We start from the raw sequence: 23,192 nt of genomic DNA on the forward strand, positions 1-23,192 counted from the left end.
TGGCAAGAACAGGTGCTCTTAACCAGCCCGTAGGTTGCACTTTGTTTTAAACTGTGACGGTTTGTCTTGGTGGTTATCACTTTATGAGACTGCCATTTTGTCACTGGCTACTTTGCCAGAGGACCTAAGTTTTGATTACCAGCACCCACACAGAACTCAAAACCAACTGTAACTTCAATTCCAGATCAGAAACCTGGCTACTTTAGATATCAGGAATGCATTTAGCACATACAGGCAAACCACACTGTAGAGATTAAATCTACAGTGGAGTGGGTGCAACTTTAACCCAGAAAAGTCAAGGTTTTGACAGTCTTGCTATATAGTCTGGCAAATTAAGCTGGCCTAAAACTTGAAACAATCCTGATAGCTATGATTATAAGCATGTATCCCCACACCTGCCTGATTTTGTTGTCACTGGTGATTGAATCTAGGGCTTCAAGCCATTGGAAGTGCATCTGTCAGCACATAAAGGTGTTTTGTTGCTAAGGATCAAACTCAGAACTTGTCTTAAGTTCTATTGACAGCCCAAGACAATGGATTTTTGTTGGTGTGTATTTTGTTTGGGGGACAGCTGTACAGTGAAGGGTGACCTTGAATTTCTGATCTTCCATCAGTCTCACAAGTGTTCACCCCCTTACCTGGTGGTGTATGAGGTGCTGGGGATGGAGCCAGCCTCATGTACACTAACAAGCAGTTTACCAACAGAGCTGCACCTTCATTGGTCTTCCTGCTTCAGCATCCCAAGTACCAGTGCACATTACCCTGCTCAGAATATCAATGCTTTGTTTAATACCTGGTTTTCTCTGTAGCCCTAGCTGTCCTGGAACTCACTCTGTAGACCAGGCTAGCCTCGAACTCAGAGGCCTGCCTGCCTGCCTTTGAACTGAAGCTGGGATTAAAGGCTTGAGTGCCGCCTCCTTGGTTAAGGGGAAAGTTCTCAATTAGGAAAGGAATATAAAGAGGAATTAAAACCACAAGCATAGGTGATATTTCCTGAGCAACACAATTTGAATGGCCAGAATAAACAGCAATCCTGTCAGTATGTTTGGTGCTGCTGTACTGGTCACTGGGTGGATAGGAGAGCCCAACAATTGAGGTCTGAGAAATCTATCAGATTTCCTGCTGCATCATCCTGAAGAGAGCAGCAGTGTGCAAAGGATTGAGCCTGCAGCCTCAAGCAATTTTATATTAGCATTAGTCTACTCAGGAGGATAAAACCCTCATCCCCCTTTAGGACCTCAAAGACTTGACAAGTGGGAGATCTATTCCAGCCACAACACTCAACTACTTCCTAGGCAGATGAGGAATCTAGTTTCCTTTATTATGCTACTTACAACTTTTTATAAAATCTTAAAAGTCTTTTAAGCTGTCATGTAACAGGGCACATAATAGCACCGTGGAACACTTTTCATACAGATTTGATTAACGTCTTGTTATCTTGCACCCCAAGTATTTCAGCATCCGCTTTACACAATTCCCACAATTATCAAGGTCAGGGATATTAGCACTGAAATAACATTTTAATATATAATTCATATTAAAACTCTGTCAAGTATCTTGCTCACAGTTGAAATCTCAGCACTTAGGAGGCCGAGGCTGGGGGATTCTCCAAGTTTGGAGATAGCATTGATCACAGTGAGACCACTTTCCTGTCTTGAAAACAGTAAAGCAATTCCTTTGATCAGAGCACAGGACATCAGTCCTCAAGTAAACTAAATCTGAAGTTCTTAAAGTTTCTGAATCAGAAGTTGGAGAGCAGGCTCAGAGGTTGAAGTGCTGCCCGCAGTGCCCGAGTTTGATTCCTGTCTGTGTGTGAATGTAAACGTGCATGCATAATTAATCAGAGAAAAAAAAATGGTAGTGGTTGTAAGGTGGAAAACTCTTCACAAAGTGAACTTAAGCCACTCCTTGGGCACTGATGTTTGTAGTGTAGTCCTGGTTGGCTGGGAATTCATTCTGTAGAACAGGCTGGGCTCGAATTTATAGAGATCCACCTGTCTCTGCTCCTGAGTGCTGGGATTGAAGGCGTGTGACACCATCGCCTGGCTTACTGGACATTTTAAATTATTCAAGACAGGGTCTCACACAATCCAGCCTGCCTTACTTAAGCTTACTCTTGCAGCTTGGGGAGGCCTCCAACCTAAAATCCTGCCTCATTCTTTGAAGAATAGGAACTTTAACCATGTATCATTATCCTACCCTCTTGCTTTTTTTGTTTGCTTGTTTAAGATGGGAGTCATTCCCCACCCTACCCAACTCAACTGACCACCTCAGTACCAGAGCAGCTGTGACTGGCTGTACTCTAGCTAGAACCACAGGCATGCACCACTCAGCCAGTTTTTTTTTCCCCCAGCAACAGTGATGCAGTTCAAATTGAGAATTTTGCTCATGCTAGACAAGTAATCTTCCACTGAGGTATATCCCAGTTCCAAGCAAAATTTATTATGGGACTCTGGTTGAGGCAGAAAAAAAAAGCCCCAAAACATTTAACCCTAGCAAGGGTTGCAGATACAGGATATAAAGCGGGTGTTTCCTATCATCCTCAAAGACAGGGTAATAGGCACGCATTTTACTAACATACTTAATGATGAATTGTTCACATTCAACCTCGGTGGCCAGAGGTTTTGTTCTTTTCCAAACTGGGTACCTGTATGTCCAGTCCTGACACCACCGGGAGTTAGCACTAGATCCCACAAGTTCAGCATCTGTAGGTCTACTTTGGATGCCTAGTAAGAGTTCCAGGATGAACCTGACAAACGGGACCTTCTTGCTGGGTTTGACAACTTGCTAGAGTGGCTCATAGAACATGAGGACAACCTTATGCATTCCAGAGGATAGTACAAAAGATATAGATTAACAGCCTAATGAGGGTCTACGAGGGTCCTGAGCTCGGGGCTTGTGTCTCTTGTTCTTGCTGCTACTACAAATGAGCCTACCCGCTTTCCATATGTTTGGCTTAAAAAGTTCCTGGATCACCTCTCCCCCTGTGGCTGCAGCACACTGTCAGTTTTATAGCTCCTCAAATATATTATTAGACTACTACTTTACTCAACCTCCACGCTTTATTTCAGAGTTAGATTCCTTGTCATATACTCTCCTGTCGATTATTTTAATACACAAAATATAAAGATTGGCTGGGTTTACTGGTTCACACCTGTAACCCCATCATTCGGAAAGCTGATGCAGGAGTGTTGCCCGTATTTTTTGAGGCCAACAAACGAAGTTATAAAAATTACGAACGGCTGCTTAGCAGCAGTGGCGCACGCCTTTAATCCCAGTAATAGAGGTAGAGAGAAGCGGCTCTCTGAGTTCAAGGCCAACCTGGTCTAGGAGAAACCCATCTCGGGGGGAAAAAAAAAGTTATGAACGGTTATAAGCTCAACTAAACTGTGAATTCCACTAAAGTTAATATTACTTACTCGATTCACCTCTTTCTAGAAAAACTAGAGTTCAACAACTTGCTCGGAGTTCAAATCTTTGATTACACACAATTTGTGAAATTGGAGACAGACAACTGGAAAGCTTAACTCGTTGACAGTTCTAACGTTGCCAACGTTCTCCCCACCTCCACGCTCACAGTTAACAAAACACGCATGCTCTCAGATACCTTGGGTCTCCAACCTCAGACAACCCTTCAACCCCCAAAAGTCCCAGAGCCACAGTGAACCCACAGTAACACTGAAACGACAGGAAACCCTCCTTCACTCCAGCGCAGCCGATCGGCTCCAGTCTCGGCGAAGCTCGTGATCCAGACCTAGAAGCAAGAATTATGAACTTTTGTTCGCGAAGCCACGCTACACGCAGGTGCACCGCACTTGGTCAGCGACAAAACTGACGGCGGAGAGACGTCCTCCAAGCTTTCCAAACACCTCTGACCACACGCACGTACATACGAATCGGTCCGAGAAACAGGAATTCTGCGTGGCAGAGCTTCAGGTGTCCGGTCAGGTGAAGGGGCAAAGAACGGAAGACAACGACCACTCTCTCGCGCCCTTTAAGAGCCACCGCCATTTCAGCCCACAGAAGCCGAGAAAATGCTCGCCAAGCCACTGGAGTCCGTCCGCCTTCCCCTCCAAAGCCGGCGGGGCCGGAACGGAGGCGGTGCCTCCCGCTCCCCGGCCTATACCTCACAAGGCAGCGCGGCCGCAGAGGCAGCCAATCAGAAGAACTCTTGTAAGAGGAGGCGCGAGAGCCAATGGGAAGTCGCGGCGCGCGCAGAGCTTCTGTGCGTCGCACCGGCCCCCTCCCTTCCGCCCGCCGCCTTCCACTCCGCCCCTGGCGGAGGAAGTGAGATCAGAGGCCCCATGTGAGCGGATTGCAACACATGCAGCTGCCTGGAGAGAGGGAGCCGGTGTCCTACGTCAGAGCCGCCGCCGCCGCGGAGCCGCCGCCGGGGAGGAGCAGCCGCTACCGCCCAGCACTGGGCCCCTAGGTAAAGCGGGCGTAGGAAAGCCGGCTCCCGATGCTGCGGGTTGTCGGGGCGGGAGGAGAGGGCAGCTCGGGGGGTGGCGACGAAGGGGGCCTCTCTGCCCCAGCGGCGGCGCTAACTCTGTGGTCTTGGTGTCTCCGGGCCCCGCCGGGCCGCTCTAGGGAGGAGGAGGCGAGAAGATGGCGGACGACCCCAGTGCTGCCGATAGGAACGTGGAGATCTGGAAGATCAAGAAGCTCATTAAGAGCTTGGAGGCGGCCCGCGGGTGAGCGCCACGTCCGCCACCCCCCTGCACTCTTGGATCCGGGACCCTCAGGATGGCCGCCCCTACCCCGCATGGCCGGATGGGGAGAACCCGGCACTAGCCAACTCCCGCCTTTAGACCTCCGGGTAGTAGCCTGTGACTGGAGGGCGAGGGTCGGCGCTGCTGGCCCGGAAAGAGTCCTCCCCCCACCCTCTGGGGGTAAGGAGCCGGCTCCCACGGCTCAGATCACTCGGTGCCCTCTCTGGAGAAAGCCCCTGCGACTTTTGTACCACTCTCGAGCCCTTAAATCCAGCTCCTCACTTTTCGGGCTCCTTGTGCTGCCTCCCGACTTGGGTGCTGTTGGGGTAAAGTACTTGGCGCTCCTTTCCGAACGCCCTACCCTGATTTTCTATCTTACTCTCGCTTCACGTTCCTCAGCCAGGCCTCATTAAAATGGCCTCCCCCACTTGGACTTTCAAGTCCCGTGTGGGTGAAGTTTTGATGGGGCTGTAAAGGAGAGTTGGCCAAGGGAGATCTTCCCGGCTCACCTTTATTTATCTGGGTCTTAGACCTCTCGGACTTCCCCTAAGTTTTCTAATTTCTCCGGGGCTTCCTGGTTTTGGCTGTTCCAAGACTCGTCTATAAACCGAAAATGCCACCGTGTGCGGGATGGTCTGGTGGTGGTTTTTTTGTTGTTGTTGTTAACAAATCTGTTGTGTGCTCGTTCAAGGTAATTCCAGGTAATGCGACTGGTTGATAGGAACCATAACATTAGTGTCCTTGTTGGCTTTTCTTTGTAACTTCTTAGGAATGTCATTGTCGAGTTTCCTGATGGATTAATAATGCTGTGGAAATTCAAAACTTAAAGGGAGCTCCCGGGCTCCTGTAAGTTTTTGTAAGAATTTGTTAGTTTGTTCATTCCTGGGTGAATAAGCTAGGTTGAAAGTAGCCATATGTTTGCTTTTTGTGAGTTTGCCAGAGGTATTTGTGTTACTTCCTTGTGTTGCTGTATTTACTTTCCCAATTATAGAAACTTTTCACTATCTGGCTTGCCCCCACACGAAAAGTGGAACGTCATATATTGCTGCACTCCTTAGCATAGTTATAACAGAGTGCCTTTCTTCCCGGCCATGTGGGAAGTTGACTTCGGCCCACAATTGAGACATTCTGAGTTTCAGCCCGAGTTTGTCACTGAAGGGGAATCTGACAGTGGTGTGAGGACGACGTTGGCACTGAACTCATTAACTTTTTAGGTGGATTCGGCTTCATTCTACCAAAGTTCATGGTTTTAAAGCCAGATGCTTTTGCTTTGGTGTTTCATTCTTAATAAACGAGAAGCTCTATTTTCTGTTTGGGATTAGACGCCTGAAAGATCAGCCTGAAGGTCTTTGCTTATCCCTTTGATGTAGTGTAAAAATCTTGAGATGAGGGTAGATAGATGCTTTTGTTGTTATTTCTTAGGGTGTTTTGTTTTAAATGGACTTTCTCATAAAAACTTGTGCCGTGTGGAGAGTGGGGGGGGGAGCCCAAATGTGAAAATCATATAGGAATGTTACTAGAGGTCATGATTCATCAGGACGCCAAGAATTAGCCAGGTACTGTTGTTTCAGTGGGCATCCTTTTGTTGTTACTTAAAGCTTTCTGTGGGATACTCATTTATGAATTCCTCCTGTTACACTGTTTCAAGTTGACTTTAACCTGTAGGTTATCTCAATGCTTTCTTTTAGGGTTCTTATTAGAATTTGGATATAGTGCATTCTCTGAAGCAGTTTCAATATGAATTCTTATGCTAGTTTGCTTGAGTGAAGTTAACATTGAAGGCGTAGTAAGCTACTTTTCTTTCTCCTAGTTGATCTCATTCTTAGATTTGTTCCTAGCCATAGTTCCTAACTACTTGAAAGTGTTAAGGCTCTCTTAAAAGTCTTTGGAAACTTTATTTTCTAGTTTAAAAAAGTTCGGTAAAGTTTGGAGCATGCTAAAGAATATGTTAGACAGGGTTGCGCTGTCTAAATTAGCTAGGGGCTCTTCCTCTGAACAAGTAATGTAATTTATAATCTTTTTCTGCTTTGCTTAATAATTTAGTCAGGATCTGGTTGCACCTCGAAGCCATGGAAATGCTAAAATCTCAGGTGTTGGTCAGGGAATCAAAAGTTTGTTGTGTGTGACTCAGAACTTTTTTGGTACATGTCAGTTTCTTTTGGGAAATGACAAGATTTTGTTCTCATGGCTGAGTTGTATTAGTTTTAAGTGCCCCTCCCCCCTAAAAAATTTTAATGGTTTTGTAAACCAAGCTGGCCTCCAACTCATTATGTGGCTGGCTGAAGCTGGCCTGACTTCTGATCTGCCTCTATTTCCCCAGGTGCTGGGGTTATAGGATGAGCCTGGCTAATCATAAAATATTTTTAGGATGATTGTGATGAACCTTAAAGACAAATTAAATGGCAAAATGGATCCTTATGTGTCAGTCTTTGGAGGTGCCCCAGTTTAACATGGGTAGAATTATCTCAGAAGTAAATAGGAACTTGTGGGCAGGTTTAGGATGTGGGCCCCATTAGCTTTCCTTTAACTTCTTTTGTGTGTGCATGGGTATTTGTAGAGGTCAAAGGACAACTTTGTGGTGTTAGTTGGTTTTCTCCTTCTACTTTAAGTCACGTTCTGAGGCTGGAGTCCAAGTCATCAGGGCCCCAAATTTTTTGAGTTGTGTTCTTACTATGTTGCCCTGGCTGGCCTCGAATTTGGTGTATAGCGAGGATGGCCTCTAGCTCACAGAGGTGCGTGTGCCTCTGCTCGTATATGCTATCACCATTCTCAGCCTAAACACTACTTTTTAAAGTTTGCCCAAGTAATTTTGAAGTTTACTCAGTCAATATGACGTTATCTTTTGATATATAACCAAATGTAGCGTAGCCCCAAAATGGACTCATTAGTTAAAATACATTGACAGGATGAAGTCACCACAAAATGATTGACTGAGCGCTTTGTCATAGATGCTTTGGAGTGATACGTTGTCGTTTAATGTTCACAACAACAAATGTCACCAGTTGATACACAAAGCAGCTGAGAGCTTAGATAACTTGTCTTGAATGTCAGAGTGTGAAAGTGTGAGACACGCTAAGCATCAGACAAACTGCAGAGGCCGGCGTCTTTGACCCATGTTCTGAGCTTGGTTTCCACGTGTGTCACTGCATAGTAATCCACATTCTAGCTTGTGAACCATGTGCTGGTTTGGAAAACTGTCTTTTCCAAAATCTACAAGACTAGTCTTAAAAATTACTCTGAGTCCAGCAGGCTGTATTGTTGTGGAATTACATCTACAAAGGCCAACTACTGAAGGAGAAATTTGGTGGCCCTGTTTTATAGCACATGGTGTGTGAGCTGGTTGGAGTGTTCCTGTTTAGATGGGCTGATAGGATAAGCAGCCAGTTGTTTTCTTACATAGACCTCCCTTAGTACTTACCCTGTAGAAGTTTAGCTCTTTATGATTACTCTTAGTATATTCCCCAAAGTTACCTTATAAGGAAAAACGTGTACATAGCCAAAACTGGATCCAGTGCCACAAGTTGAACCACACCTGGTTTCAAATAAGGAACTTAAAGTGGTTTCTAGAACTTTTTGTTTTTCTGTTTTGAGATAAGGTCTCCTGTGTTCCTGGTTGGACTTGTACTCTTGAACTTTCTGCCTCAATCTCCCAAATGCTGAGATTATAGGAATGAGCCACCATGACCAGTTCATTCATTACTCTAGCTGCTGGGAAAAGAAATGGCCCCGAGTTCAAGGTCAGTTGACTACAGGAGACCCTTTTGTAAACATCTTTCTCTTCTTAATAAAAGAAACCTTTTCTTTTTGGAGACATGGTTTTTTTCTGTGTAGCCCTAGCTGTCCTGGAACTCTGTGTATCCTAGGTTGGCCTTGAACTCAAAGATCCACTTGGCCTCTGCCTCCCCAGTGTTGGGATTAAAGGTGTGCCACCACTGCCCAGCAGAACATTCTCAAACTAGTGAATTTCAGGTAGTTTTTGGTTTTATTCATTTCTCAATATTCTTTCTTAAATGAGGCTAAATTTTGATTTTAAAGATATTTTAATAAGGTTTAAGCATGCGGCTTAAGGGACTGTGTTACTCAGAAGAAAGTAAGACACACCCAGAAAGTGGTAAGGGCTTCTTAAAGAAGAGTGTAGGGAAGTAAGCTTTTCAAGATACTGGTTTTGCTGCTAGTGGTTGAACTCAAGGCCTGTCCATTTCTGGCAGTCACCCTGTTACTAAGCCACAACTTGAGCTCTCTGAGTCTTTGAGGGTTAAGAAAGAATCTCACTCAGTTTTTACTGCTGGCCTGTTGCAGACTTGGCAGCTATCTTCTAGGCTTTCATGTATCTACCTAAGCCATTAGAGATTCGGGCTCTGAAAGATTTTTCATTCATCCCTTTGTCTTGTGTGTCATGTCCCATCTTAGATTTTAAAATGAAAAACAGGAGAAGAGTCAAGAATCATAATATTTATGATTCAGGGGAGAGGTGAATATAAAACCAATTGCAGAGACTTGTTTGACATATGACAGGTTATATGTATTTAACTATGCATAGAAGTCTTGGATTGTGCCAGGCAATGGTAGCTCATGCCTTTAATACCAGAATTTGCAAGGCAGAGTCAGGCAGATGTCTTGTAAATTCAAGGCCAGCCTGGTCTACAAAGTGAGTTCCAGGACAGCCAGGACTGTTACACAGGGTTTCTCTGTTATGTTAGTCCTATTATATACATTGATCTTTAGAACTATCTTGCAGGAACTAGCTCTAGTGGCATGGGAGTAATTTTAGCTACCTGGGAAGCTGAGGCAGGAAGTTGCATGTTCAAAGTCTGCCTGGATAACTAAATGACATTCTGATTCAAAATAAAATGTAAAAAGTAGTCTTGTGATACAATTCAGTGGTAGAGTACTTGCCTAGCATGTTCAGGGTGAGTCTGTCTCAAAAAATTTGGTGGAGAGTAATTGCACACAGAGGAAGGGGAGTGATGAGCGCATCCAGTTAGGATGTGGTAGTCTTCCTTGGGTAACCCTCCAAGTGTCTTAATTCAGAACTAGTCCTAAGAGCTGGAGTATTCTGTTCGAGTCCTATGTCCTGTGGATCTAATGAACAAACACTCTTTAAGTTTCGAGTCTTGACACACATCGTGGTAGGAGATGTACTTAATCCTTCCAGGGAAGGAGATCTCTAGACACATTCGTCAGTAAGCATGCATTTACGGCGGCATGTAGTAAGGTATTTTTCTATCCTTCCTGCCACACCACATAGATCAATTGGATGTACCCTTTAACAAGAGGATTCTTCTTTGACTAGGCCTTGAGAGAGTACTTGCATGATAGTTCTAGTAAGATACTTGCTTGTAAGATACTAGTTGGAGTCTGCTTGAAGAGTGGGAAGGAAAATTTTTGCCTGCCCATTATCAGGTCTGTCTGTCCAGTTGATCATCTCCAGCAGCGATTTCTGAGTCCAGCCTATTCTCCAGGAATCTCAGAATAGAATCTTCTCCTAGGATACATTCTGTAGGTGTCTTTTCATTCTTTTGCGGCCTGCTATCTTAAGGGGGGCGGGGCTGGAAGGTTCGAAGCTCTTTTCCATGAGGTTAGAAATTATATGGCTTCCCGCTCAGGCACCGAGAGCTCCGTGAGGCTGCCTCTAATAGCAGGCTTTAGCGTTGCCGTTTGACACGCTTCGGGCGCTTGGCTACAGTCTTTATTCTTGTCGCAGCCCCTCCTACTAGGTGCACAGGACTTGGCGTGTTTGGGCTCCTGGCAACTCTTTGTAGTCATTCTGATAACCTGGGACTGTTGGCTTAGACTTGGTGTCTTGAGACAAAGTTTTGCCTTGTTATCCAGACTAGACTAGTCTTGAACTCTTTACAATCCCTCTGCCTCAGCCTCCCAAGTGCAGGATTATAGGCATCTAACATTGATCCTTTAAGGCTTCCTTGAGTTTTGGTTTGGTTTTTGTTTTTCAAAATAGGGTTTTCTCTGTGTAGCCCTGACTGTCCTGGAACTCACAGAGATCCACTTGCCTCTGCCTCCTGAGTTCTAGATTAACTTTGCTTTTATGTCTGGTGTCTTGGGTTGATAGAAAGAGGTCCCCTCTTGTTTGTGTTGGCTAGGTCAGGCTAGCTGTGTGTCCATCCTTTCCACCTCCACCCCTAATAGGGTTTCTCTGTGTGGTCCTGGCTGTTCTCAAACTCAAAGATGCACCTGCCGCTGCCTCATTCAGGGATTAAGGATGAGCATCAGGCTAATTTTGAGTTTGTGAGTTAAGCAGTCGTCAACTTTAACCTCTTGAGTAGCTGGGCCTGCAGACACGACCCTGGCTAGGGCTGTGCTTTACTGTTGTCACGTTGATCTTCTAAAATCTCCTTTAAGGGGAATGGCCTTTGTCAGGGGTTTTGTCTCCCCCCCCCCCCGCTGTGTCTTTCATTTGTATTTGTGGTACTGCGTGGAGATCAACTCCAGGACTTAGCTCATCCTACACAAGTATTCTACCACTGACCTGCCACGGCTCCATCCCACCATGTCTGTGACCTTCAGGTTATGATTTTATCCACACATCAAAAATTAAATCCACAAATGCTTTTTTACTATTAATCAGTCAAGCTTATCAAACCCTTTGTAGTGAGTTAGACAGGTATTTAAGAAAAATGTATAAAATAAAATGAGAAAGTGGGGGCTCATGAACTGGCTCAGTGGATAAAGATGCTTGCGGCTAAACATCAGGACCTAAATTCTGTTCTTGGAACTGACACACACATGTAATAAAAGTTGTGTGGTTTTGGGGGGAGACCTTTTTTCTTTTTTTACCTTCCAAGTTCTGTGATTTCAGGCAGTAGTCACAAGCCCGATTATAGTCTAAATGACATATTGGATACTATTAAAAAAGAATACGGTAACTACTTGGACCAAAATTAGAAAGTATCTTAGCAAGGCGGGTGTTTAAAAAATGTTACTTTGAGGGGCTGGAGAGATGGTTCTGCAGTTAAAAACTGAGTTTTTCTTTTTGTCTTTTTTTTTTTTTTTTTAAGGGTTGTTACCATGCATGCTAAGTAATAAAGTAGCCGAGCCCACACTTGTAATCCCAATAGTGGGGAGACTAACTAAGTCTGGAGGATCACAACTTCAAGGCCAACCTGAGCAATGAGCCCCTTTCTCAAAAGAAAAGATTACTTTGTGCTTGCCTAGTGTGTACAAGGCACTGCAGAAAAGTTGGTTTGGGCATTGGTGTTGTATTATGTGGCTGGAGACTCTTTGGCATGGTAGAATAAAACTGTTAAAATTGGATGTTTCCGAAACTGGCCCTCCTGTCTCTACTTCCCAGGTTACCCCATAGCTGCTGTGGGTCATTCTTGTACGGAGGATTGAAGCAGTTAAAATCTTTTTGAGTTATTGGAAATTGAATCCATGACCTTGAATGCTGGGCAAGTGTTCTTCCACTAAGCTACATAGTCTTGGGCCCCAAAATTCTGTTGGTTGTTGTTGTTTAGAGTTAATTTATTCTGATAAATAAATGAATATGTGTGTGCAGATGCCTGAAGAGGCCAGATTACCCTGGAGTTAAAGGCGGTTGTGAGCTGCTTGATGTGGGTTTGTGGCTTGAACTCAGGTCCTCTGGAAGAGCAGCAAGTGCTCTTACTCCAGCCTTAACATGTTTGCTCTTAATGAGCATTGATGGCGAGGGAAGTGTGTATTCAAAAGACAGTTATTTGGAGAGTTGTGCTTTTCTGTTTGTTTTTGTTTATTTTCAAGACAGGGTTTCTCTGTGTTGCTTCGGAGCCTGTCCTGGAACTCACTTAGACCAGGCTGGCTTTGAATTCACTGAAATCTGCCTGCCTCCGCCTCCCTAGTGCTGGAATTAAAGACGAGTGGTATCACCGCCTGGCTGAGAGTTGTGTTTTTCCTTTATTTCAAAATACTTACACATTGGTCAAGAAAGGCTCGTCGTCATCCCTTTTATACTTTCCTAACTAGAGCACTGATAGTGAGATCCTAACATTGATTGAGATTGCTGTTTCCTTGTAGTGCATTGTTTTGACAAAACTAGAGAAATTTTCCAACTATTGCTGCTTCCTGGTGGAATATTCCAGTATGTAGTGTTGGGATGTTCTGTTAGTAAGGGTGGCTATTAGCAAGTGTGTTTTTGTTTTAGAGGACAGAGTGGTCTGCTTTTGGTGATAAAATGCTAAGGTGATCCTTGTAAACTACTGGAAAACGGCTGCTCCATTAAATCACTGTATACCTGCAAGCATCGGGAGTGTCTGTGGGCGGGCGGGCGGGCATGTGTGACATGCCTGCTGTCAGGATTACTGTGGGAGTTGATTCTGTCCTCCACCAGGTGAGCTCCAGGGATTGATCTCAGGTCATAAGATTGACAGTGAATTACTTTAACCAAGCCATCTTTAATCTTCCCTCCCTTCTCTTTTTGTAGACTAGGATTCAAAGTAGGCCCTAAGCAGCTGATCTTCTGCCACCACACCTTTTTTATGTGATGCTAGAGATCAAACCCAGGAATTCCTGCATGCTACCACCAACTAAGTTATATTCCCAGCCTGATGACTAATTTTCTAGTTCTAATTTTGTGTTCTAACCAAGTTCTGTCCACCCCTTGACCTGCATCATAGATAGTGGCATTAAGGTGATCCTCAAAATCAAATGAAAAAAAAAGTGTGGGATTTATTATGGGTAAAATAGTGTCCTATCCTTTTTAATGATTTTTATTTTTTGTGAATTGGTATTTTTCCTGAATGAATGCCTGTATGTGGGTGTTGGATCCCCTGGAGCTGAAGTTGCATAGTGTGACTTGAGATTTGAATGCGGGTCCTCTAGAGAAGTCACTTAACCATCTCTCCAGCGCTGGTTTTTTGTTTTTCAAGATAAGGTTTCTTAGTCCTCCTTTAATCCTAGCCCTTGGGAGACAGACACAGGTGGATCTCTGTGTTTAAAACCAGCTTCAAACTTGCTGTGTGGACAGACCGTGCTGGCCTCAAATTTAAAGAGATATACCACACCTGGCAGGTTGATCTTTTTTAGTCAGGTGGAAGCTGAGAGACAATTAGTTATTTTAAGATAGCACGTGTTCAGGGGAGGGCCTTGGACTTCCCACAGGGCAGGGTACCCTGCCCTCCCTTAGAACTGGGGGGGGGGGGAACAGGAGGGAAATGGGAGGAGGGGAGGAAGTGGAAATTTTGAATGATATTATTTATAAAGCAATAAAAACAGATAGCATGTGTTCAAGCCAGGCGGTGGTGGCACATGCCTTTTTTAATCCTAGCACTCAGGAGGCAGAGGCAGGCGGATCTCTGAGTTCGAGGCCAGCCTGGGCTATGAGAGCTAGTTCCAAGGATAGACTCCAAAGCTATAGAGCTATAGAGAAACCCTGTCACGAAAAACCAAAAACACACACACAAGGCAGAGGCAGACAGATCTCTCTGGATTTGAGGCCAGCCTGGCCTACAGAGTGAGTTCCAGGAAAGGCAGGCATGTGCAGATCCTGTCTTGAAAATGGCAAACAAACAAAGGTGTTGGAGGAGACCGCTCTTTAGTTTCCTGGCCACTCAGACCCGAGTAATCACAGAAACTATTAATTACAACACTGGTCAATGGCTCAAGCATATTCCTGGCTAACTCTTATATCTTAAATTAACCCATTTCTATTCATCTTTATATCACCATGAGGCTGTGACCTACCAATAAGGTTCCAGGGGTCTTTCTCCTTCAGCATCTACCTGACTATCTCTATCTCTCTACCTCTATCTTTGTTCAGAGTTCCCGCCAGGCTTAACTCTGCTAAGCCATTGGCCAGAACAGTAACCAATAAAAGCAGCACATATACAAAGGACCTCCCACATCACAAAGGTGTTGGGGTCTAGTAAAATGACTCGGCAGGTAAAAGTGCTTCCTGTGCAAGCTTGGTTACCTGAGTTGAATCTTCAGAACCTGTGTTAAAGTGAAAGAGAAGTGACTCCCAGAAGTTGTTTCTTTGACCTTCTCATGTACACTGTGTCCCGGTAACAGATAAATAAATGAGCTGGCAAGGTAACTCCACCTCTGACCTCCAAACATGTTCTCACACAGAGATATATAAATGTAGCTAAGATACTGTATACAGAAGACCTTGCTTTTGTTGTCAGAGACTATTGATTCCTCAAGTATTTTACCGCCACTGTGTGCGGAAATGATTTCTACCCTCCAGAGCACCAGCCTGTGGCAAGGTAGCAGGCCTCTTTGAAGTGGCTTGTACCCCATGGGACCTATGCTACAAATGTAGGGTTCGGACATTTCTTTGGTATGGCTGTTTAATGTTTTAGATGATGTTGAATCTGTTGTTCCACCGTCCTGGAAAAGTGGTTACCACTTACCAAAGTCCACTCTGCCTCTGTGTGGACATAGCCAAGTTCAAATAATGCCCCTGTGGGGCTTCGAGAGCTCACCTCTTGTGCCTGTGGGGAGGGACTGCTGGAATCTAGTTGCCATTTAGTGGTTACTTACTCTCTGCTCTTCAGACTGAGTACTGAACACATCCTACAGAATCATCATGACCGCCGGGCGGTGGTGGCGCACGCCTTTAATCCCAGCACTTGGGAGGCAGAGGCAGGCGGATCTCTGAGTTCAAGACCAGCCTGGTCTACAAGAGCTAGTTCCAGGACAGGCTCCAAAACCACAGAGAAACCCTGTCTCGAAAAACAAAAAAAAAAAAAAAAAAAAAAAAAGAATCATCATGACCTTGTGAAGTAAATTAGATGGCAAGATTTAGGTCATTTATTTTGGGTCAGATAGCCCAATAACAGATTAGAGCCTAAGCCTGGGTGTGCATGATTCCAAACCTGTACTCAAAGTCATGAGATACCTGTGTTTTCCTTCTGTTGGGGATGCCATCCCACTCGTTACAGGATCAGAAGATAACTTTGGGTGTTGGTCTTGGGCCTCTTATAGTTTGTCACTGTGCACACCAGGCACCAGGCTACTGGCCCACCAGCTTTCTGGACCCTCCATTCTTTGCCTCCCATCTTGTTGTAGGAGCACTGAGATTACACATAGTCCCTGTATCCATCTTCTAGGGATTTGAACTTGCTCTCACACTTGCACGGCACATACTTTAACCACAGAGCTCTCTCTCCAACCCACTTTAAAAGATGATCTAGGAAAAGAAGGAAGAATTGAAGTCTTATAGTGAGTCCAATAAGGACAGTTTTGGGAAATGGTCTGGAAATTGGAGAGGAATTGACTGATTTCTCCGTCTTTATCATGGTTTTAGCATCTTTCCCAGAAATGGTCTAGGTCTAAGTTGAACTTCGGAACATTATAATAACTTGGGTCATCTACATCCTGGGAGGTACCCAATTGAATGTTGAGCTGAAAGAGTCTTAAACTGTGCTCAACCTCACCTTGGACTTTAGGGAGCAAATCTCTAGGCTGTTCTGGTCCAGTCCTGAAATAGTTGTATTAGGAGTGGTGACCTGTCTGATAAAACAGCTGGTGAGGTGTGTGTGTTCTGTCTGGTCAAAGTTGTGTTATTTGGTATGATTGTATAAGTAGGATAGCTTAGTGTGTCTGTACTGCTAAAGCAGAATACCGCAGATGGTGCTGGGCAGTGGCCAAGGAAGTGTGTCTGGTAAGCACCCCCAAGATTTATTTGATTGCTGCATCCTTCAGGAAGAACACCAATTTTCATATGGCAGAAAGATCATACACACAAACATGTCTTTGTTTTGTTTTTCTTTTTGAAATCTTGTTTGTGTATGCATTTTGGTCTCTTTGTGTGTGTGCCCGTATGCATCTATGTGCATGCATGTGCCACTGTGTATGTGGAGGTCAGAGGACAACTTTGTGGAGTGTCCTTGCACCTATGCATGGGTTTCTTCATAGAATCACTGCTGCCCATGGGCACGCTGAAACTGTTTTATTTTGAAACAGAATATCGAATGTCCTAGAGTGTCCTCAAACTCCGTATGCAGGAAAGGTTAAATTTCCAGCACATGTTTGAGCACAGCATAGGGTGAGTGCAGCTTGTGGGCTCTTTGGATTTCTGTTCTTGAATTTAGGCTTGTACTGCAGAGGTGCTTTGCCTTGAGCTGACCAGAAGAGGGTCCTGCTTGGAAGTACACAATTAGACACAGTGAATGTTTTGTGTTTGAGATGAGGTCTGGAACTTGCTATGTAAACCAAACCTTAGTAAGACTTACAGGTGAAAGGATACTTCGGTATTGTTTGCCTGAAGTTGACCAAATACATGCATCCAGTGAAGTCAGGATCCACTGGTCACCTTCAGTTTTTCTTGTTATATCTTCTGGGTAAAGTTACCACAGAAATGCTTGACAGCGCTGCGGACTCTGCTCTGTCTTATCCGGTAGATCGGGGTAGAGGAACTTCCCTGTAACAATTGAGTGAGGAAAGGAAAGCTACTGACCATCTATAAATCTTTCCTTCCTGTGTTGTCTTTGCTGTTTTAATTTAACTAAGTTGTGTTTGCTCTGTGTATTTACTATACTTACAAGTATTATTCCCTGGGAGTCCCAGAAGCTAGTCCTCTAGGTAAATGGTTGAAGAAAGTTCTTTGATAATGGGAAGTATCCTGGTGAGTATGAGCAGGACAGAGGACCTTGGGAGCTTTGTGTCAGTCATTGTTCGAGGTTATATCTTACTTTTTATGTCTTTGAGTTTTTAAGACCTGTGTATGAATCATTGCTATATGTCATGATTCACGGAGTTGGTTTTTTGTTGTTGTTGTTGTTGTTGTTTTTAAGTTTTGGGTTGGGGGTAGGGGTCAAAGCAGTCTGTTCTCTCCTTCTATCATGTGGTTTCCAGGAGTTGAAGTGTCTACCCGCTAAGCTGTCGCACTGGCCCCTTCTGTGTCTTCTTTGTCACCCTCTCTCCTGTGTGTGCTTGAGGTGGGGTGTCGGTCAGGGGACAACTTCAGGTGTGTTGGTCCCACCTTGTTGGAGACAGGGTTTCTTTGTTTCGCTTCCTGTTCAAGTAGCTGGCCTTTGGGTTGTGGGAGTTCTCCAGTCTCTGCTTTCCATCTTGAGATAGGAGTGTTGTTATTGGTGTTTCTCTGCCTCCTTAGTTACAGGTTGTTTGAGGCTTGCATTGCCATGTCTAGCTTTTTATGTGTGTGAGTGCTGGGGATGTAGTTCAGATCCTCATGCTTCCAGAGACCCTCCCCAGCCCTTACACTGACTCTTTTCCTACATTTGTTTGTTTGTTTGGGGGGCACGGTCTTGCCATGTAACCACTGCTGTTTTGGGCTCTTTGTGTACCACCATTCCAAGTACTGGCATTATAAATGTGTAGTCATTGCCCCTTTTTTCCCCTCTTAACATGTGTAGATGTTTGAGCACCACGTGCATACTTGGTGCCTTCGGAGTCCAGAAAAGGGGCATTAGATCCCCTAGAACTGACTTCTTATGTGAGTCACTATGTAAATATTGGAACCCTGGGACTTCCGGAAGAGCAATTATTACTCTTAACTGTCAGATCACCTCTCCAGTACCCTCACTGGCTGTTTTTAATTAGGGTCTTTTGATTTTGGAAAGGAGATATAGTGACAGCGGAGAAGGTGAACAAACATTAGAATTAGAGAAGGCAAACAGTGTGTTGTGGCGCACACCCTTGATCCTAGCACTTGGGAGACTGGGCAGGCAGATCTGGGTTCAAGGCCAGCCAAGGATACTTGGTGAGACCCTGTCTCAGAGATGAGGAGGTGGTGAGGATGAGAATATGCTGTAGCTTGGTCTTTATAGCTATCAGCTTCTCAAGTGTCTGAAGATCTAACTCTAGGCCTTGCAGATGCCAACCGAATACTTTCATCATTGAGCCTGCTGCAAGAGTTTTGTTTCTCACTCGCATTTTAAGAGATATCTGCTGTATGTGAACATGAAATACTCAGCTTCCTTGAGATTTTATTCTTGTATTTACACAAACTGGTCTAACAGCTTTGACTCGCCTGGGAAGTAAATGAGTGTGTCTGCTCTGCAACTTTCCTGGCAGAGGCCTTTAATCAGGCAGTGCTGAACCATTAGGGTTATATATACTGGGATATAGGCGCACTCCCTGCTCTACTCTACCACAAGCTATGTTTTTAACATCTAGATTTCAAGCCTTTCTAGCCAAGTATCTTAGAAAGGTGAGTTAAGAAATAAATGTGTTCCCCACCCCACACACACAGACAGATCAGGGAGAGTTATAGGTGGAAACTGGTGGAAGGTAGTTTTGTCCCTAAAATTTCAGGGTGGGTCAGAGATGGATGGACACAATGTATCTTTGGGTGAGAGCCACCCTGCTCTGTTATTGTGATCCTTATCCCCTTGAAACGGGGTCTCACTGAACCTCAGCTAGGCTGGCAGCCAGGGAGGGAGTCGTCGCATCCTGTGTGTGTGTGTGTGTGTGTGTGTGTGTGTGTGTGTGTGTGTGTCCGTGTGTGTCCGTGTGTGTCCGTGTGTCCGTCTCCTCCCCTCCCCGCAGCCCTGTCGTTACCTCCCACCGCCCCAGGGTTACAAGCACACGTTTTTTATGTAGGTTCTGGGATCTGAACTCCTGTCTTCATGAAGACTTGTACCCATAGAGCTGTCTCTTCAGTGCAGTCTTAAACTTTAAGGTAGTATGTTTCACAGTTAGCAACTTGGTAAAATGTATCCAAAAACCCTGGCAAATTATATCTCTGAATCTGTTTGTCTGTTTTGTTTTTTTGTTTGTTTTGTTTCGGTTTGGTTTGGTTTTGTTTTTTTGAGACAGGGTTTCTCTGTGTTTAGCAGGCTGGCCTAGAACTCAGAGATCCGCCTGTCTGCCTCCAGTGTACTGGGATTAATGGAGTGCACCACTATGCCCTGCTCTACTTCTGAACCTTTTAAACGTGGGTTCCAGGAAATAACCATATCCTATCACTAAATGTGTCCACTGCTTTATCTTCTCTGGAATGTTACATAGGGGGTGCAAGGTTACCCTACTGTTCTTACAGCAAAATTGAACCTGTCTTTGTGGAAAGTAGATAACCGCTTATCTCAAGGTCATTACTCTGTCCTGCATGCCATTTTTTCTGGCTTTGAGGTATTTTGGGTTTGCTCAGTTTGTTCCAGTAGTCTATTTAGCTTCAAATGTTCCAGTCCTTCAGGTCTGGATTCCTGTGCCATTGACTCCGCTATTCTCCTCGCTCTGCTCTTTGTCAGTCCCATCTCAGGATAGTGCCCTGTAAACAAGGCTGTGTGCTTAGAGCTGTGGCCTGGTTGATTTTTGTTTGTTTTTGTTTTTTGAGACAGGGTTTCTCTGTAGCTTTGGATCATGTCCTAGAACTTGTTCTGTAAACCAAGCAGTCCTAGAACTCAAAGAAATCTGCCTGCCTCTGCCTCACAAGTGTTGGGATCAAAGGAGTGCGCCCCCCCTCACCCAGCTTGAACTGGGCCCTTTGAAGAGAATTCCTATGGTTTCTAAAGTGAAGGTATATGCTTCCTTGAAAACTGTTCATCAGGGAAAAAGAGAGAGAGAGAAAATTGTTTGTATTTAAACTAACTTGTCTTGGGACTGAAGAGGTGGCTCAGCGGGTAGAGCCCTGATTTCTCTTGGAAAGAACTGAGGTTCCAGGGGATTCACTGCCCTCTTTGGCATCTGAGGGCACCAGGGATACAATAGTGCAGACAAGATAGGCTTGTATACAGGAAAAACACCGTACACTTAAATAATTAATAATTTTGTTTTGTTTTGGGGATGGTTTTAGATAGGGTCTCTGTGTGTATCCCTGACTGTCCTGGAACTCATGCTATAGACCAGGCTGGCCTCTGCCTCTTAAGTGCTGGGATTAAAGGCATGTGCCACCATGCCCTGCTTTTGCTTTTTCTTTCTTTTTTTTTTTTTTTGCAGGGGTGGGGGGTTGACTTTACCTCTCTAGGGCTTGTAAGGTGGCTCTATTAGTAAATACATCTGATGCTCAAAAACATAGCAACCTGAGTTTGATTTCTAAAAATGCATACGAAAGTGGAAGGAGAAAACTGACTCTACAAAGTTGTGTCCATCCCGCTTCCCCCCCCCCAGTCTTTAAAACAAAACAATAACAACAAAAAAAAACCCAGTGGCTTAAGATTCCTGTAAAAATACACAGACTCAGTAGCAGGCATAAGGGACACATGTACTCAGTTTATTTGATCTACCTATTCCTGTGACACTAATAATTATTAATATCCTTAAAGGGGGTGATTTTTTATGTGTATGGTGTGTGTGTGTCTATATCCTTACACTACATTCATGTATGCCTGGTGTGATGGTTGTGAGCCATCATGTGGTTGCTGGGAATTGAGTCTGGGTTTTCTAAGGCAGTGCATTTAACTGCCTAGCCATCTCTCTAGAAACTGGAATGTGTATATGTGCACATGTGGATTCTAGGAAATGAGTTTAAAGGTGTTTCATATAAGCCGGGCGGTGGTGGCGCACGCCTTTAATCCCAGCACTCGGGAGGCAGAGGCAGGTGGATCTCTGTGAGTTCGAGGCCAGCCTGGTCTACAAGAGCTAGTTCCAGGACAGGCTCCAAAGCCACAGAGAAACCCTGTCTCGAAAAACCAAAAAAAAAAAAAAGGTGTTTCATATATGTACATAAATATTACAGTCTTATTTACCTGATGTGTCTTAGTTACGTTTCTGTTGCTGTGATAAAACACCACCAAAGCAAATTCCAAAGGAAAGAGTTTCTTTGGGCATATGTTCCAAGAGGTGGAGTCCTTTGTGGAGTGGATCAGCTGACAGCTCACATCTCCAGCCATAAGCAAGAAGCAGAACACACTGGGACTAGCACCTAGTCTGTGAAACCTCAAAGCCTGCCCCCAGTGACATTTCTTCCAGCAAGGTCATACCTCCCAAACAATGCCACCAACTGGAGCATTCAAATGCCTGAAACTAATCTGCTTCCTCTTCCTAGCTAGTCCTCTGGTACTTGTGTGAATTGACCTATCCATCGTTTGTCACAGTGCCTTTTGTCAGGGTTTGTGGGAACCTGCACCAAGGATAATCTTGAATTTCTGCTACTCCTGCCCCCAACTGTGCTGGTGGTTGAACCCAGGGTCTCACACTTTTTTAGCAAGCACTCTACTAACTGAGCTATATCCTAGCCGTAACTGATTTTCTTAATTAAAGTGTAATTTACATATCATAAAATATACCCCTTTTAAAAGGTATAACTCGGGGCCTTGTCCTGGTCGTCGGTTACCATGTAAAACACCCTGACAACAGGCAGCTTAGAAGCAAGAGTTTACTTGAGTAGCTGTTCCAGCCTGAGGTCCATCATTGCGGGAAAGTCGGGCGGGGACTTCATTTCTGCAGTTAAGAACAGAGAAGAAATGTGTACATGCTTGTTGTAGAATATTATTTTAAGGTGTATTTTGTTCGTGTTACATTTGTTTGCACCTGATGCTCCTAATAAAGAGCTGAATGACCAGGAGCAAGGCAGGAGCAAGACTAGGTGGTAAAGGATAGGCGGGACTGGCAGGCAGTGTCTGTAGAAGGAGAGGAGGACATTAGGGGCCAGACAGCCACGGAGTAACGGTGAAAGTAAGATTACAGAAGTAAGAAAAGGAAAAGGCTCAGAGGTAGTCTGGATAACTTAAGAAAAGCTGGAAAGAAGAAACAAGCCAATACAAGGCTGGGAATTTATGAAAAAGAATAAGCATCCATTTGTGATTTCTTTGTGAGCTGGGTGCGGGCCCCCCAAAAAAGCTAAAAGAGTAAAACTTTGCACAGCACATGCTTATGACCACTTTTCTGCGTTTTCATAGTCAGAGTCTTCTATGTCCCATGGCACCCACCTATCTAGTTGTTTTCTGAATAAATAATGTATGTAGAAATAACTAGACAGCATGTGGTCTTTTACGATTGATTTTATTTGCTATAATTTAAACTCGTATGAATATCAATCTGTCTTAAAATTCATTTGAATTATGTATATGGGTGTATGAATGCCACAGCATACATGTGGAGATAAGAGGACAGCCTAAGGGTATTGGCTCCCTCCTTACACCACATGAGTCCCAAGAGTCAAACTCAGGTCATCAGTACCTTTACTCACTGATCCATCCCGCCTGTTGGGTTCATCCCATATTACACCTATGACATATTGAGCTTTTATTTTTCTGCATCCTGTAACTTCTGTTTTCTAAATTGTGGGTGGGGCTTCATTCACTTCTGTATGTGGAGACCAGAAACCAAGGTTGGATGCCTTATCACTCTCAAGGTCTATGTATAAGTGTTTATCAGAATAGATGTTTGTGCATCGTGTGCTTGCAGTGCCCACAGAGGTCAGAATAGGGCACCAGATCCCCTGAACTGGAGTTACAGTCAGTTGCAAGCTGCCATTCACGTGCTGAGCCCTGAACCAACCTAGGTCCAGTGCGAGAGCAACAGGTGTTCTGAACCACTAAGTCACTGCTCCAGGCTCTTGTTGTATGTCAAAGCTTTTCCTGGGGAGATGAAACACACACAGCTTTGCTTACCCCAGATAGGGAACCCATGACAGACCAC

At 44.5% G+C, this 23,192-nt stretch overlaps 1 protein-coding gene across 1 annotated transcript in view; it reads left to right on the forward strand.

The window, feature by feature from the left end:
• The first annotated feature begins 4,285 nt into the window (after positions 1-4,285).
• Positions 4,286-23,192, forward strand: part of Etf1 (eukaryotic translation termination factor 1) — a 31,411-nt gene continuing 12,504 nt past the window's right edge. The window contains exons 1-2 of the mRNA XM_057789180.1: positions 4,286-4,432; positions 4,591-4,694. Coding sequence (XP_057645163.1) covers positions 4,609-4,694 — 86 coding nt within the window. The 5' untranslated portion in view covers positions 4,286-4,432; positions 4,591-4,608. The remainder of the gene's footprint in view (positions 4,433-4,590; positions 4,695-23,192) is intronic.

This window comes from Chionomys nivalis, chromosome 14 (assembly GCF_950005125.1).
Source record: "Chionomys nivalis chromosome 14, mChiNiv1.1, whole genome shotgun sequence".
Classification (NCBI taxonomy): domain Eukaryota; kingdom Metazoa; phylum Chordata; class Mammalia; order Rodentia; family Cricetidae; genus Chionomys; species Chionomys nivalis.